This window comes from Watersipora subatra, chromosome 6 (genome assembly GCF_963576615.1).
Source record: "Watersipora subatra chromosome 6, tzWatSuba1.1, whole genome shotgun sequence".
Lineage (NCBI taxonomy): Eukaryota > Metazoa > Bryozoa > Gymnolaemata > Cheilostomatida > Watersiporidae > Watersipora > Watersipora subatra.
In genome coordinates, this window is record NC_088713.1 from 21,958,528 (window position 1) to 21,974,080 (window position 15,553).

At 35.0% G+C, this 15,553-nt stretch overlaps 1 protein-coding gene across 1 annotated transcript in view; it reads left to right on the forward strand.

The window, feature by feature from the left end:
- LOC137398120 (E3 ubiquitin-protein ligase rnf213-alpha-like) overlaps positions 1-15,553 on the forward strand; it is an 89,106-nt gene that overhangs the window by 60,128 nt on the left and 13,425 nt on the right. Inside the window, exons 33-44 of the mRNA XM_068084229.1 lie at positions 3,530-3,627; positions 3,784-3,966; positions 4,055-4,409; positions 7,917-8,179; positions 9,160-9,400; positions 9,893-10,039; positions 10,538-10,717; positions 11,574-11,673; positions 11,809-11,843; positions 11,971-12,074; positions 13,680-13,839; positions 14,850-15,012. Coding sequence (XP_067940330.1) covers positions 3,530-3,627; positions 3,784-3,966; positions 4,055-4,409; positions 7,917-8,179; positions 9,160-9,400; positions 9,893-10,039; positions 10,538-10,717; positions 11,574-11,673; positions 11,809-11,843; positions 11,971-12,074; positions 13,680-13,839; positions 14,850-15,012 — 2,029 coding nt within the window. The remainder of the gene's footprint in view (positions 1-3,529; positions 3,628-3,783; positions 3,967-4,054; positions 4,410-7,916; positions 8,180-9,159; positions 9,401-9,892; positions 10,040-10,537; positions 10,718-11,573; positions 11,674-11,808; positions 11,844-11,970; positions 12,075-13,679; positions 13,840-14,849; positions 15,013-15,553) is intronic.

A 15,553-nucleotide genomic window follows, 5' to 3' on the forward strand; every position in this document is an offset into this window, starting at 1 on the left:
TTTGCCATTTTAAAAAATGATAAGAAATGGAATTGTTGAGCCAAAATTCTTTCTATGGGTTGCACGTGATTGGCAACAAGGTTGTTTCGTTGGAAACCACATTTGATTAGTTTAGCTAATGTATAGGCGTTGTAATGAAAAGAAAAGTGAAGCCCTATTGATAAGCCAATACTTCTGCTTACGGTCTGTACTTATATTACCGCTAAAGCCGATACATCGGCTTGCTAGAAGGTATTAGTTAAGGAAAATGGAGGAAAGTTAAGGTATTATGCAGATACATCAGTGTATCAGTAGAATGAACCTAAGGTCACTAATTAGCAAAGTATTTGAAACATATACAGAAATTCTGAGAATTTTACTAAATATTATTGTCCAAGGGAAGTGTATGCTGTGGCAAATAGGTTCGGTACATAAGGCACTGTATAAGAACTTTTTGAACTGTAAAAAGGTAAATACGAATTAATGTATACGCAATGTGTACTATGTATCAGCTAAACAAAATGAGCAAGTGGTTAATAGAGAACTTGTTTGTTTAATATACTGGAATTAACCCTTTCGTGGGTAATTATTTTAGTAGTTTCCCTTTGTTGGCGAATAAATTCCGAAAAAATATTCAATATGCGTAACAGTCACTATTTTGATTGTAACTCAAAACTGGTTTGTTTTATCTTAATAAACATGAGATGATAATAAAAATGATCAGTGGAAGATTCTCCATAAAATGATACTAGTAACGACTAGATTATATCGATATACATTAAAGTTTGTTGTTGTGGTTGACGTGGTTTCGAGTGAGCCTGAGATGATTGATCATCAGAATCACCAGAGCTAAACTATGGTTTGAAGTCATTAAGTTCTAAATGTATCCTGTTGTTTTCAGATTTATCCATAATGTTGTTTATAACTAGATCTGAAGACTTCAAAGCATTTATATGGGCATTTAGAATGTTCTTTAGAAGTAGTGTATGACGCGATTAGAGACCTTTTTTTGTCCTCTTCAAATTCCAAAGTATTTCGGTCGTTTCTCATCAATTCCAAAGTAACACGGTCGGAATAAGTAATAACTGTATCCGTTAATCTATTATGTTTCACTTAGAGTAGTCCCTTGTTTAACTCGGTTTATTACTTCGACGTATAGGAAAAACTTTTATAAAAATGCTGGTGCTGAAAACATTAATGTTGCTCTGCCTGTGAGAGAGTGCAAGCTATAGGCCGTATAAATGTCCCTTTGTTTAACAAAAGGTTACACCATAATAATGTTTCAATATCAGTCTCGAAAACATCACCATCGGCACAACAAGCTCCGCCCATAAATACCTAACGTAACCTAGCTTTTTAGGAACAGAATTTAGGAATGTTTAGACCGATCTAGAATAATAGAGATGGGTGTTTTAAAACCCATTATTTAAAATATATTATTATCTAAATTCAGTCTTAAAAATAATCTGTCTTTTCTGAAAAGTAATTAAGCTACAGTATATAACATTGCATATTTAAAAATGAGCTCAAAAAAGCGCGATAACAACGCTAGCTTGTGATAAAATTGCGCTTTTTTGAGCTCATTTTTCTCGACATTCAGCCCATTTAAACACAATGTAATAAGCTACGAACAATTTTAAATAGTTTATATACCTTTCATAAAAGACAGATTATTTTAGAGGCTGGATTTAGTTAATAACGGGTTTTAAGACACCCATCTCTATTATTCGAAATCGGACTAAACATCCCTAACTTCCGTTCCTGAAAAAGCTAGGTTTCGTCACGTATTTATGGGCGGAGCTTGTTGTGCCAATTGTGTTGTTTTCGAGATCGATATAAAAACGCTGTAATAAAGCCTTCAATACTCTGAAAGTTAGTGGACCAATCTTTATTTTGAGTACTAAATCGGAATCCGCGTGTCTGATTTACTTAGAAAATACGATAAAAGGTGTACTTGACAGTTATGGTTTAAAGTAGAGCATATAGTACATAATGCGGTATAAACTGTATATGCGCATGAATCAAGCGAGGGATACAGTCTATGAGACAGTGAACAGCTACACAGTAAAAGACAGTTTATACACAACTAGTGTTGAGAATGTTTAGTGGAGGTGAGTATCTGAGACAAGAATTAAAAGCTTTAGACTATTTAAAGAATAGAGAAAGCATAATATTATTATGCTTTATTATTCATCATGCGGTGTTGACTAATGTTCTAAAAAAAGAATCAAGGAGATTGACCAACCAGAAGCTGAGATATAGCCAGCCAAACACAGGTCTACCAAAAAACAAAAGTGTTTTGGTAATCATCAATATATGACGTATGAAATCGACTTGTGTGTCATTGGTCAATTAAGCCAACTAATGCGCTCTCCTATAACAATCACGGCGTTTTAATTGGTTTAATCCCTGGAAGTATAGAACAATCAAATTGGGCCTAACAATCATCGCTCCTAGAATTCTGAACCAGTCCCTCTGACGTGTAGATTAGTTTTAGCATAAAATAATTACACGCATCTATTATTTCGCAACATTTCGCTATCTTGTTAGTTCAGCTCAGTTTTGTTGTTCTCCTACTTAGCTTCCCTATTCAGACTCATCTTTAGCGTTGTTCAGATTTTTTAACTATAGCTAATAAATCGAATCAATTAAATCAATCATCAATCTCGGTTATCATTTGGAATTTTCTACAAATTATATTAGTTACATCATTTATTCTATACGCAGTTATATTATTATTTTGTATAATATGCATTATGAATATTATATAAATCATAAAAAATAATCATAGATAAGATAATAGATCAATAGAAAAATCAAAGCAAAAGTTATCGTTTTCTTTTCTTATAGCAAGAGCAGCACGGTCAAGTTAGTCTTTTTAAGATTATGGCTGTAGTGAACTTCCAGTCTGTTAATAGTGACAATAATCATGAAAATCAACTGAATGCTGCAGTAGATACACAGTAGAAAAATGATGAAGGAACAAAAAGTCCCATTCCTATTTCTTATTCTAAACAAACTGCAATCGCGGATATCGCATATAGACTATACACGCGCCGTTCGTTGAACAGATGATCTTCGGAGCATATCCGTGGAGATCGAGTTTAAATTTGAAGCACAATAGTCAAAATCTGCTCTTCTGCTTTAAAAAATCATGGCGAGGGGTTGTGGGCAAATGCCTTTACCACACAATGTTTGGATAATTTTCCTGAGAAACCAGAGCTAGTATGTAAATTATTTACTATCGCGAGAAGCGTTTCACATCTCGTAGCCAAAACAATCATTATAAGTAACGGCGGTAAGGGTGCGCAACTCCGGCACATGACCATTAAGTCGATTTTATACGTCACAGTTTTCGGGATTTTCGAAGGGCTTTCCTCTGATTCTTTATTAGGTAGACCTGTGTTTGGCTGTCTATATCTCAGCTTCTAGGGGGTCAATCTCCTTGATTCTTTTTTTAGAACATCAGTCAACACCTCAAGATAACTAATAAAGCATAATAATATTATGCTTTCTCTATTCTTTAAGACTGAAATTTTGATGTGTTTAGGCTTCTGGGAAAGTTGTGTGCTATCAGAAGGAAGGGTTTGACGGAGTTGTCAACTCTCTGCGAAAGATAGTTGGAGATCGCATCAGAAGTCTTCATAAGTATGTCAATTTTTTAAAATAATTTTTGGTTTTATTTGTGCAAGTTAACACACAATATGGTTTTTAATGAAAAACATGTATATTATATAATTTCCCACACTGACAGGTATTTAAATTTTTTACAAAGTAACGAAGATTTTTTTTCAATTTGTTTAGAGATTGCCCCAAAACGTGTCCCGGATGTGAAAAAGCCATTGGATCACCTTCTAAGTTGCCATCTTGTGGGCATTTCCTCTGCTCATCGTGCCTGAAACAACTTGATTTCTGTCCATTACGCGCCTGCAATGAAGGAGTTCCTAAAAACTGTTCCTACACACCAGAAGAAGATGAGACTATTGAGTAAGATGTTGTTTTATAGTTTATTTACATTTGAACACATTTTCCACGATGAAATTTCAAACTTGTTATCTTTGATCTATGCTTGCAGTGAGGCAAAGAAGAAGGATTTTGAAGAGTTCCGAAAAGGCATCAACAACTTCTTCGTCCATTTTGTGTCAAAGCTGGTTTTCTTACCTGGAATTTTCCCTGACATGGATATCGTGGAGTGGCTGATGAACCGTGTCACTTTTCGTGATCGAAGACGAGAATTTTCCATTTTCCAAGTCGAAGACATTGTGAACCCAACTTCTATTCTACGATCTTTCCTCGTAAAACTGTTTCTTCAGTACCAGGAGAGCCCTTCTGTCTCTAACTATCTGGATAGACTAATTCAGACCTGGAGCGAGGAGGAGAGTTCTTCAGAGTTGGTCTCCAAGATGGCAATGATTATCAACTGTCACAAGGTAACGTGTATAGTCACAATGTGCTTGCAACCTTCTTATGTTCTCTGTTTGTAACAATAAGACTTCAACTACCAAACAAGTCTTCTTTTTGACCCTCAATGGAGCTTCATGTTACATACAGGCTATGGACTTCCTGTCCCATACAGGCTATGAACTTGCTTTCCCAGTCAGGCCGTGAACTTGCTTTCCCAGTCAAGCTAAGAACTTGTTAAAAAGCAGATTTGCACTCAATTTCTTACAAGACACTTCATAGTTGAAAAGTATATGGTCCATTTAAAAATACATTAAAACACTTGCAAACGGCTATTTTGTAAAACCGCCATCAACTGTGTTGATAAGCTTATTTTCGAAAAGGTAAGATAACTTGCTAACACTTTAGCATTTAACATCATAGAAACAGCATTAAATGTTTTACTCGAGAAAGCAAAAATTACCGTTAGAATGAGCATTTGTTGAAAGTTGTTTGTATATTTATTGGGTACGTTTTACACCAAAATAGCAAAGGGAGTCATGAGTAAAGCAATAATATTATATCTGTGGTTACCAGAGCTGAGCCAACGAATTATCTGGTCAACTAAGTTTTTAATTATTGATGGCAGTGTTCAGCTTTAGGGTGTTAATCGAACTTTGATGTACTTCAATATTTTCAATGCACTTTTGCTTTCAGTCACATTATGAAGCTATATGTGATGGGTCACTATAATATATTTATATTTAAACTTCCAACTCTCTGAATTTAACTTCATTTAATAACATACTTGTAATAGTTCTTCAATATCAGACATCTGACAATTTTAGGAGCGCTTTTTTATATTATATCCATTTAAAATGTGTTTGGTAAAAAGTAAAAACCGATTATCAATCATGAAATCAAGTGGCAATAATTGCTTGAGAATCTGATACAAACGATATAAAATTTAGCGGATTATCTGAATTTATGAATAATGAGAATATAATAATTTATATTATTATATATTAATTTTATAATAATTAGAATTAGCTTTTTATGAATAATTATCCTATTAAATATTTTTTGCTAAATAATGGATGATGCATACCTCGTGTGCTGAATAACGGATGATGCATACCTCGTGTGCTGAATTCAGTACATGATGCATACCTCGTGTGCTGAATAATGGATGATGCATACCTCGTGTGCTGAATAATGGATGATGCATACCTCGTGTGCTGAATGGTGGATGATGCATGCCTCGTGTGCTGAATGATGGATGATGCATGCCTCGTGTGCTGAATAATGGATGATGCATACCTCATGTGCTGAATAATGGATGATGCATACCTCGTGTGCTAAATAATGGATGATGCATACCTCGTGTGCTGAATAATGGATGATGCACACCTCGTGTGCTAAATAATGGATGATGCATGCCTCGTGTGCTGAATGATGGATGATGCATGCCTCGTGTGCTGAATGGTGGATGATGCATGCCTTGTGTGCTGAATAATGGATGATGCATGCCTCGTGTGCTGAATGATGGATGATGCATGCCTGGTGTGCTGAATAACGGATGATGCATACCTCGTGTGCTGAATTCAGTACATGATGCATACCTCGTGTGCTGAATAATGGATGATGCATACCTCGTGTGCTGAATAATGGATGATGCATACCTCGTGTGCTGAATGGTGGATGATGCATGCCTCGTGTGCTGAATGATGGATGATGCATGCCTCGTGTGCTGAATAATGGATGATGCATGCCTCGTGTGCTGAATGATGGATGATGCATGCCTCGTGTGCTGAATAATGGATGATGCATACCTCGTGTGCTAAATAATGGATAATGCATGCCTCGTGTGCTGAATGATGGATGATGCATGCCTCGTGTGCTGAATAATGGATGATGCATGCCTCGTGTGCTGAATAATGGATGATGCATGCCTCGTGTGCTGAATAATGGATGATGCATGCCTCGTGTGCTGAATAATGAATGATGCATACCTCGTGTGCTGAATAATGGATGATGCACACCTCGTGTGCTGAATAATGGATGATGCATGCCTCGTGTGCTGAATGATGGATGATGCATGCCTCGTGTGCTGAATAATGGATGATGCATGCCTCGTGTGCTGAATAATGGATGATGCATACCTCGTGTGCTAAATAATGGATGATGCATGCCTCGTGTGCTGAATGATGGATGATGCATGCCTCGTGTGCTGAATAATGGATGATGCATGCCTCGTGTGCTGAATAATGGATGATGCATGCCTCGTGTGCTGAATAATGGATGATGCATGCCTCGTGTGCTGAATAATGAATGATGCATACCTCGTGTGCTGAATAATGGATGATGCACACCTCGTGTGCTGAATAATGGATGATGCATACCTCGTGTGCTGAATAATGGATGATGCATACCTTGTGTGCTGAATAATGGATTATGCATACCTTGTGTGCTAAATAATGGATGATGCATGCCTGGTGTGCTGAATAACGGATGATGCATACCTCGTGTGCTGAATTCAGTACATGATGCATACCTCGTGTGCTGAATAATGGATGATGCATACCTCGTGTGCTGAATAATGGATGATGCATACCTCGTGTGCTGAATGGTGGATGATGCATGCCTCGTGTGCTGAATGATGGATGATGCATGCCTCGTGTGCTGAATAATGGATGATGCATGCCTCGTGTGCTGAATGATGGATGATGCATGCCTCGTGTGCTGAATAATGGATGATGCATACCTCGTGTGCTAAATAATGGATGATGCATGCCTCGTGTGCTGAATGATGGATGATGCATACCTCGTGTGCTGAATAATGGATGATGCATACCTCGTGTGCTGAATAATGGATGATGCATGCCTTGTGTGCTGAATAATGGATGATGCATGCCTCGTGTGCTGAATGATGGATGATGCATACCTCGTGTGCTGAATAATGGATGATGCATACCTCGTGTGCTGAATGATGGATGATGCATACCTCGTGTGCTGAATAATGGATGATGCATGCCTTGTGTGCTGAATAATGGATGATGCATGCCTCGTGTGCTGAATGATGGATGATGCATACCTTGTGTGCTGAATAATAGATGATGCATACCTTGTGTGCTGAATGATGGATGATGCATACCTTGTGTGCTAAATAATGGATGATGCATGCCTCGTGTGCTGAATTATGGATGATGCATGCCTCGTGTGCTGAATAATGGATACATAGTATGGACTAACTGTTGCCCTTTTTTCATTTTATGATTTTTTTATGGCATAATTTGGAAAAAAAATTCGGTTTCAAATTAAATTAATACCAATAGATATAGTATTGTACTGATTTCTAGCAAGCACTAGAAAAAGGCTGGTGCCCAACCAGTGACCTATTTCACAAGCACATTTTTCCTTAGCATTCTTACAGAACAATATGCATCAAACTATTGCAAACACATTTTTTCATGCACCATAATTTTTCGCCATCACTTTTTGCGAACTTTTTCCTCAAAATGTTTATGTGAATGGCACTATTGTTGTTGAAATTTCAGGACATCCATGGAAACAGCTTTCAACAATGTTCTGTTCAAAAACTACAACGATTTTTCTCTCATATTGCCGAATACTATCCCAAGCTCTGTTCAGATCCAACAAAAGCATCTCTGCTGGCACTAACTAGCATCGGAGACATACAGTGTGCCTTAATCAGAGCTGTAGAAGAAATCATTTATTCTCAACCAGACAAAGCTGAAATGTTGCACATGCTGAAGGACTTTCTTACAGCAGAACAACTAAAAGATAATATCCAACCTCGGTGAGCAGCTTCAAACTATCCCATTGGCCTTTTGTAGACAAATCTTTGTTGCATTTGTTTTGCAGAAGCTGAACTCATTTCCTGCCGTAAGATAAGCCACAGTTTTCACCCTGATTGTTCACCCTTGAGAATTTATAGGCTGGTCGTGACAACTGCCATCATTCTCCAATAGAGTTCCCTTGCGCGTAGGGGGCATTAAAATTGTTCTGCAAAATCCATTTCAAATTTAATTGAGATTCCCATTTTGATGTGACAATAAAACTTTTTTGCGATAAAAGTTCTAATAATTCAAAACTATAAACTTTTAAAACTATTTTCAAGCTAAACAGACTTTACGGTATTTAAAAAATTTACAATTTTATCATACATGATAAAAATTAATTTTCTTTAGGACTGTTTCATCATTTTAGTTTTATTTTAACAGAATTTGATAGAACTTTTGATACATAGTTTATAAATTTCAGTCAGCATTATAATTAAATCAAGCGAAAGTGCAGTTATGGCGTTCTATAGTTGCAGAGTTCGACAGAATAAAGACGATTTGAATGCAAGAGCCTATAGCACATATAGCAATGATAGCAACTAGTGAAGTCGTTTCACACATATTTTTCTTCTGAGCATTTTATCTGTGATGAAGTTCTATGGATTTTAATCTAGAAACATCCGGTCAGTCAGATCTTTTCAAACACAAACAATCTCTAATGATAGAAACATACAGATACTAAACGGCTTATGCTCTTTTAATTAATCGCTTCCAATCAGCAAAACCATAAGTGCATTTAGCCTGCCATAATAGTGTAATAATATATAATCAAATTATCTTATTATGTTAATAATGTTTGATATTCCATTCTTTTTTGTTTATCAACGAGGTCTCTCATATTATATAATCTATATAGCATATACTTTATGCTATATAGATTATACAGCATATAAACTCTATGCTATAGACCATTTAAATGTTTTCATATTTCTTGTAGCTATTTTGTCATTCGTCAGATGCTTAGTCTCCAGGGCGACAGCTATGTGAAAGACCTCATCAACACCAAAAATAACTTCCTAGTTCCCCGTGATGTGCAAGAGGCCTTGCTCTCATTCAGCGTTCCAGATGTATTCCTCTTATTCGGAGGAGAACAATACCAAAGTGCTTTACAGTCAATTGACAGTATAATTGCTGCTGATGATGACCATTTAGAGGAAGCTGTTGGGGAGTTTGTTCAGGTGCTATTTACAAGCTTCAAGAAAATTTTAATTGGTTCATCATCAACTCTTACTATGGATAGCCTTTATAGGCTTTAGTACCTATACAAAAACATTGATCACGGATCACTGTTAACAGATCCTCCCAAATAAAGATAGGATATTGTGTCATCGTTTTGCAAAAAATAAACCCGCTAGTTTTCTTGTTACTCAGAATTCACAGTAACGCAGTATTCACAGGATTGATTTGTAACATAATTAATATCGTGGGAACGAGCAAAAAATTCTGTAATAAAAGAGTTGTATACAAATTCTTGTAAGAAGAGGAGTCATATGAGCACTTTTTTAACATGTCAGACTAAGAGTTGTTGAATTTTACAGGGGAGAAAATCAAATTCATACATTGAATTCATATGATTTTATGAGTAGATGTGGTGTAATATGCAAGCATTTATTGGAGTTCTTAGAAGTTCTTTGTCTGTGATAATTGTAAGCAATAGTTTTAATTTGTAGATGTGCCAAGGAAATGTTGCTACTGTGTTGCACACAGTCTTTTCTCGAGTAACAAGATCACACGCGGCTACTGTGCCAGTTTCTGAGGACGTAACAAAGATGATGTCGCAAGTTTTGTCCGCTCAGTTTGAAAACAGCAACGTGAAGGTATTCTTCGTCACACCTTGATCGCTTATAGCAAAGTTTTCCTCATTCTTAGCTGTTCACACATGTTGGCTCAAATAAATTAATAGCTAAAATGTATAGTTTTTCAATAATAAGAATCATTTAACTCGTCTAAAACAAAAACTAAGTATAAACTGGGTAATTTTTTCATAAAAGCATTTCATAAGTGAAACCCATTTTAATAAAGGTTCAATAAGCATTAGCACAAAAAGCAATGAATGATACAAAATGGTTTTTCCTTTAATTATACTTAATTTGACTAACGTGACCAAACATACTTAAGTGCAATTTTAGTGACATGTTTATCAAAATGCGAAACTTCAAAGACTAAAAAATAGTTTTATCTCAATCTTGGGTATTTGTAACAATGATTCGGAGTCTCACGCTCACTTTCCTTGAAAATTGTTATCCTAGACAGACATATTGTTTTTAAACCGTTAGCTTGTGAAGAGATTGTGAACAAATCTTTTTGTGTTTTAGCAGATGCTGAATGTAATTTTGGATGACCAAGGTTTGCCACCTGAAATGGCTGTCAATCAATCAAAAGGCACCCATCTGTCGATGCTTGTCATTCACTTATTCACAAGTTTGGTTAGCTGCTCTAAGTCTGATGATTTGTATCCACTTCAGGAGATCATTTCTCAGCCTGACCAAGCTCAGGTTAGTAGTGTTGTCATTTACTGTGTGAGATGCTTGTGAGGCGTGTCATAGCTAGCCATGTCATAGGAACAGAAACAATATTTTTTACTAATGCTCATTAGCACAGCATATTTCTGAACAGTTTGTGATTGACAGATCTTATGAACTTCGTATCCACCTATCCATGATAGATGGATTGATGACTCATCTATTCATCATGGCTCATCTATTCATGATAGACGAGCCAGTTCGTAGTTCTTTGCTCTTTTTCAAGCTATTGTTTGTAAATTGTAAATCGACACCTTCATGGCAAATATTTATATAAAAAAGCATTGTTTTTGTGTAATTCCTACCACCACTAAAAACTAGCTTTTAATTACTTTAGTTTAGCTACATGTATATACAGTACGAAATATAATGCACTATACAAAACTACTTGATGCAAAACACACTAATATACTCAAAAAACTAAATAGTAACGTGAAAATCCAAGTTTGTTTCTTGAAATAAAAACAAGCATAAAAGGTAAAGGTGGTGATAGATATGAATGATACATGTACAACGTACGCAAAGTCAGGCGAGATGAAATTGAATCTCATTCAACTTATGTATTTTGTCTTTCTTTCTTATTTTGTCTGTATGTTGAATTTCCATCAATCTCTTTTCTTTCATTTACAAAATCAAATTGTTTAAAGAAACATTAGACATCGAGTATTGGAAATATTTGCTGTCCTTTTGCTGTCTTTGTGTTCACTAAGCTCAAGGTAGTCCTTTTTATTGTATATTGATATTGTCTGATTTACAACCAGTTAATGTTATTTACATTGACCATCATAAATGAATCTATAAGTTCAAATACATTTGTGATTTTTTGCAGACTCACTTCTTTCCAACCATGAAAGACAACATCATAGAAATGATGATAAAGCAGCACCACTCAGTAGTGCGTGGTGAACATGATACTCTCAAGCCTTTCCGTAAGATATCAAGTTCATTTGGTCTCTTTATCAGCACAAGACTCTGACAAATGAAAATCATTGATTGGCTTTGACAACATTCTCCAAGTTTATCGTGTTTTGTTCTTCTACTATCTCCAATTCTTGTACTTGTAGGATGTGCTTGTGGAGAGATATACCTTATTGGAAATGTAAGTAAGAAGAAATGTCTTTAGATAGTTTATATACACTTACCACATATTCCTTCCAATTCTGCTTTAATTGTTGAGTTAAACTTGTGTTTGCTTTTTAACTTTAATTGTCTCGTGATGTTTTCAGTGTGGTCATCCTGTGCAAGGGAACGAAAAGTGTCACATATGCAAGTCTCGTATTGGTGGTACAAGCTATGATGTACTCGCAGCTAACAACACTCGGCTCACCGAGTAAGTGAAATTTAAATACTTGTCTACATGCACTGGGTATTAAATAGTAAAAAATACTGGAGTCCAAACCGAAAGAAAATTATGGTAATAGAAATGACACAATGCATAGCTCTTTATAGAATTTCTTTTATTTGGATCTTATCTGATGATCAGTTCCTTGTGTCATGCGCCCTGAACCCTTCATGCGTGTTCATGTGGCTATGGGTATGCTAGTCAATCATCCAGCACATTTATCTAAAATTACATCTCTATGTTTATTTATATTATATATATTAAATATGTCTATATATATTGATGTAAATCTCAAAGTGCGTCTGTATGACCTTCAGAATGTCCGGTTATAGCTATTAAAATCTTGGAATTAAAAGCTCACATTCTGCTGGATTTGAACTCTCAAAGATTGCCATCTCAAGTTTTGAACCATGCATTTAGCCACTAAGCTACACTATTCTCACGAATCTATTGCTTTTATCATACACCATATGCCGCATGCACATGCTAAATGTGCACTTTTGATTATTACCAAATATTAAATTTGTAATTTTTGAAATTGTTTAAAAACTCATTTTTGGCTACCATTACCTATTTTTTGAATTTTTAAATGTGCCATTTCATTTTCAAGTGTGCCGTTCCACGTCTATTTTCGGTTTTTCATCAGCTTCAATTGCTAAATCGGCGAAGGCTAATATTTTTTACGTGGAAAGTTGTTTTATCTCGAGTAGGAATCGCCTCGACCTTCTCTCTCCTTTCGGTGAGACAATGTACCACACAAAGACGGTCCGATATCTCCTTTTTACATTTTTACCAGTATCGAGAGGTATCGTCTTATTCAAAGTTGATGAATAGCTTCTGCTGGAACAGTAACCGTTTTTATACACACCCTTCTACGCACGAATTGCTATGATTAATTCAACATATTCAGAATTTTTATGTCATTTTCTCAGTTCATATTAATTATATAATTACCAAATCATCTTTTATTGTAATCGTAGCAAAGCAGACTTAATTTAGCTACTACTTGCTAATTATTTCACATTTACATTTAAACACTATTATAGTTGTTTTCTTCTGTTTTTCAATTTATTTGACCTGCACAAAACATTTTCTTCATGAAATGAAGTTGGAAAGTTACAGTTGTTTGACAAAGTTTGAAAACCTTTGCAGTTGTTTTATTTTTTCTCTCAATTTATTTAAACTGCACAAAACCCTCTTTTCGTGATATGAAATTTAAAAGTTTGAATGGTAACTGTTGAATATGTTAAATAAAAATAATTTTTTGTGCAAAGACTTTTATTACCCGAGCAACACCAGGCATTCAACTAGTATTGATATATATATTGATATATTCCGTAAAACTTCTAATTCAAGGCCATGGCGCTCCATTTTTCAACCGTTCTTTTATAGTGGGGGGTTAAATAGATTTTTTCGCTCAAATAGAGTCTTTACGGAAGTTCAATAGAGGTTTTACGGTATAAATATATATATTTATTTAGATTGTATTAATAATATTCCTATTTTAAACGAAATAGAATTCTTTTTTTGATATTTTATTAAAAAAAACATATTAATTAACAATGTAGGACAATAGTTTCATTTTTGTTGTAGCAAAGATGTGGAGACAAAAACAGGTCATATTCTTGGGCATGCTGCCAACAGAACTGTGGTATCAAGTCGGGAGAGGGAACTGAGTGGATTGTCTTGTGCTGTGCTACGATGTCTCTCGCATCTAGCCTTGTTCGTCTCTGCACTTGTTAACAAGCAGCAGGTAGTTTTAAACTGTCTCACCTTTATTAGGTATTGATTAACTTCAATCTCTTGTTTCCTCAGTCTTTTTGCTGCCATAATAGGATTTTGTTCTGGTTTTCATAATTCCACAAGTTGACAATTTACATAATTATTGTATATCCATTGCTAAAACTTAGTAAACCACGTTCCAGCTTCCTTATGTATGCATCAGAATTTATACAGACTCTATAAATCAGTTTAATTAGCCTACATATAAAGTGGCAAATACATCATTCTATCATACAAATATTTCATTTTACAAAGTTCTGCGCAACGTGAGCATACACTTTACCTGACGCAGCAAACGTGAAGTGTCTCATAAGTTTATGTAGCCCAGTTACAAACATTTAGTTACAAATGAAGCTGCCAATGCATATGCGTAACCAAGGTTAATTTTAAAATAATTACTAAAAATTCATGAATTATGTTCAGTTTTTTTCAACTCCTTTGCTATGTCAAGCCACTTTAATTGCATGTGGGATCGATTATTAATTATTGAGTTTGGGAATTTTAGTTGTTAAAGTATCAGTGACTCTGATTATTCAGATGGTGACCAAAATTTTTTTGTAACTAATGTTTCTAGGCAAAGTAGAGGTTAGAGAAATATTTAATGGCAATTTTTTGATTTTTTATGTGAAATTTCAGAAAATATAAGAATATTATTACCATTATTTACTCTACAAAACATATTGTAAAAAAATGTACTGATCACTCTTGTTTTATTTCGACAGCGATTGGATCAATGTTTTTCAAATTATGATAAAGGCTATCAGCTCACGTCTGAAATAAGTTCCAAAAAATAGTTTTGTCCCAGTTAATAACAAATTACATAAAGAAAGAGCTAAGATATGTGTACCTGCATATCTGTATGGTGATGTGGAAAGGTTCAGGCAGACATACGCCTTTTTTGTGTCCACATCTGGATTTTCTAACTAACCTAACTCATCTTCAAAGATTTCAAATTCTTGACAATATTCTTTGTTCAACTAGATGATGCCAGTAATAAATCCGGCCCTCAGCTGCCTTGAGGAAGTAGCCCCTTTTCTGGAAGCACACATACAGATTGACCTGCAGCAGATCTCTGAATGTTGTGGTGAAAACATCGATAATTGCATCCTTCTCCTTCACGATGTTATCAATCGAATGAAAGAAGGTGCGTTGGTACTTAACATGATATCTGTCATAACTTTTTGTTTTATACATATATTTACATAGGCCAAATTGAGCAATCCATATATTTAATTTTAAATAGGGAAGATGTCAAGGCATGACTGTAATATTTGAAATATCTTTGGGCTTAATGTTTTTTTCTGAATAATTGTTTTGACAAATCATGTCTCATTATCAAGTATACCTGTATTTTTTGACAAGCATTGAGCCGCGGTGCTCTACATAAAATAGACTTTGGCATAAAAATATTTTGCATTTCAAAATGCCAATTTCATGACAATGTATAACAAAATATTTCTAATTTCGCTTTCATGAAGGGTTTTGCCCTTTTCATTAAAATATATAGGAAGTTTATAAAATGATAGATGAACTCATAAAACGATTTACAAAAATACTAATAGAATAAAATCTTTTATCTGTAAAGTTGAACTGCAAAAAAAATAAAGCAAATTTGCTTATTTTTTATGCAAATTTATATCGAACTCTAGAGACGGGATATCTTCACCTTCGCACACTCATTTAAC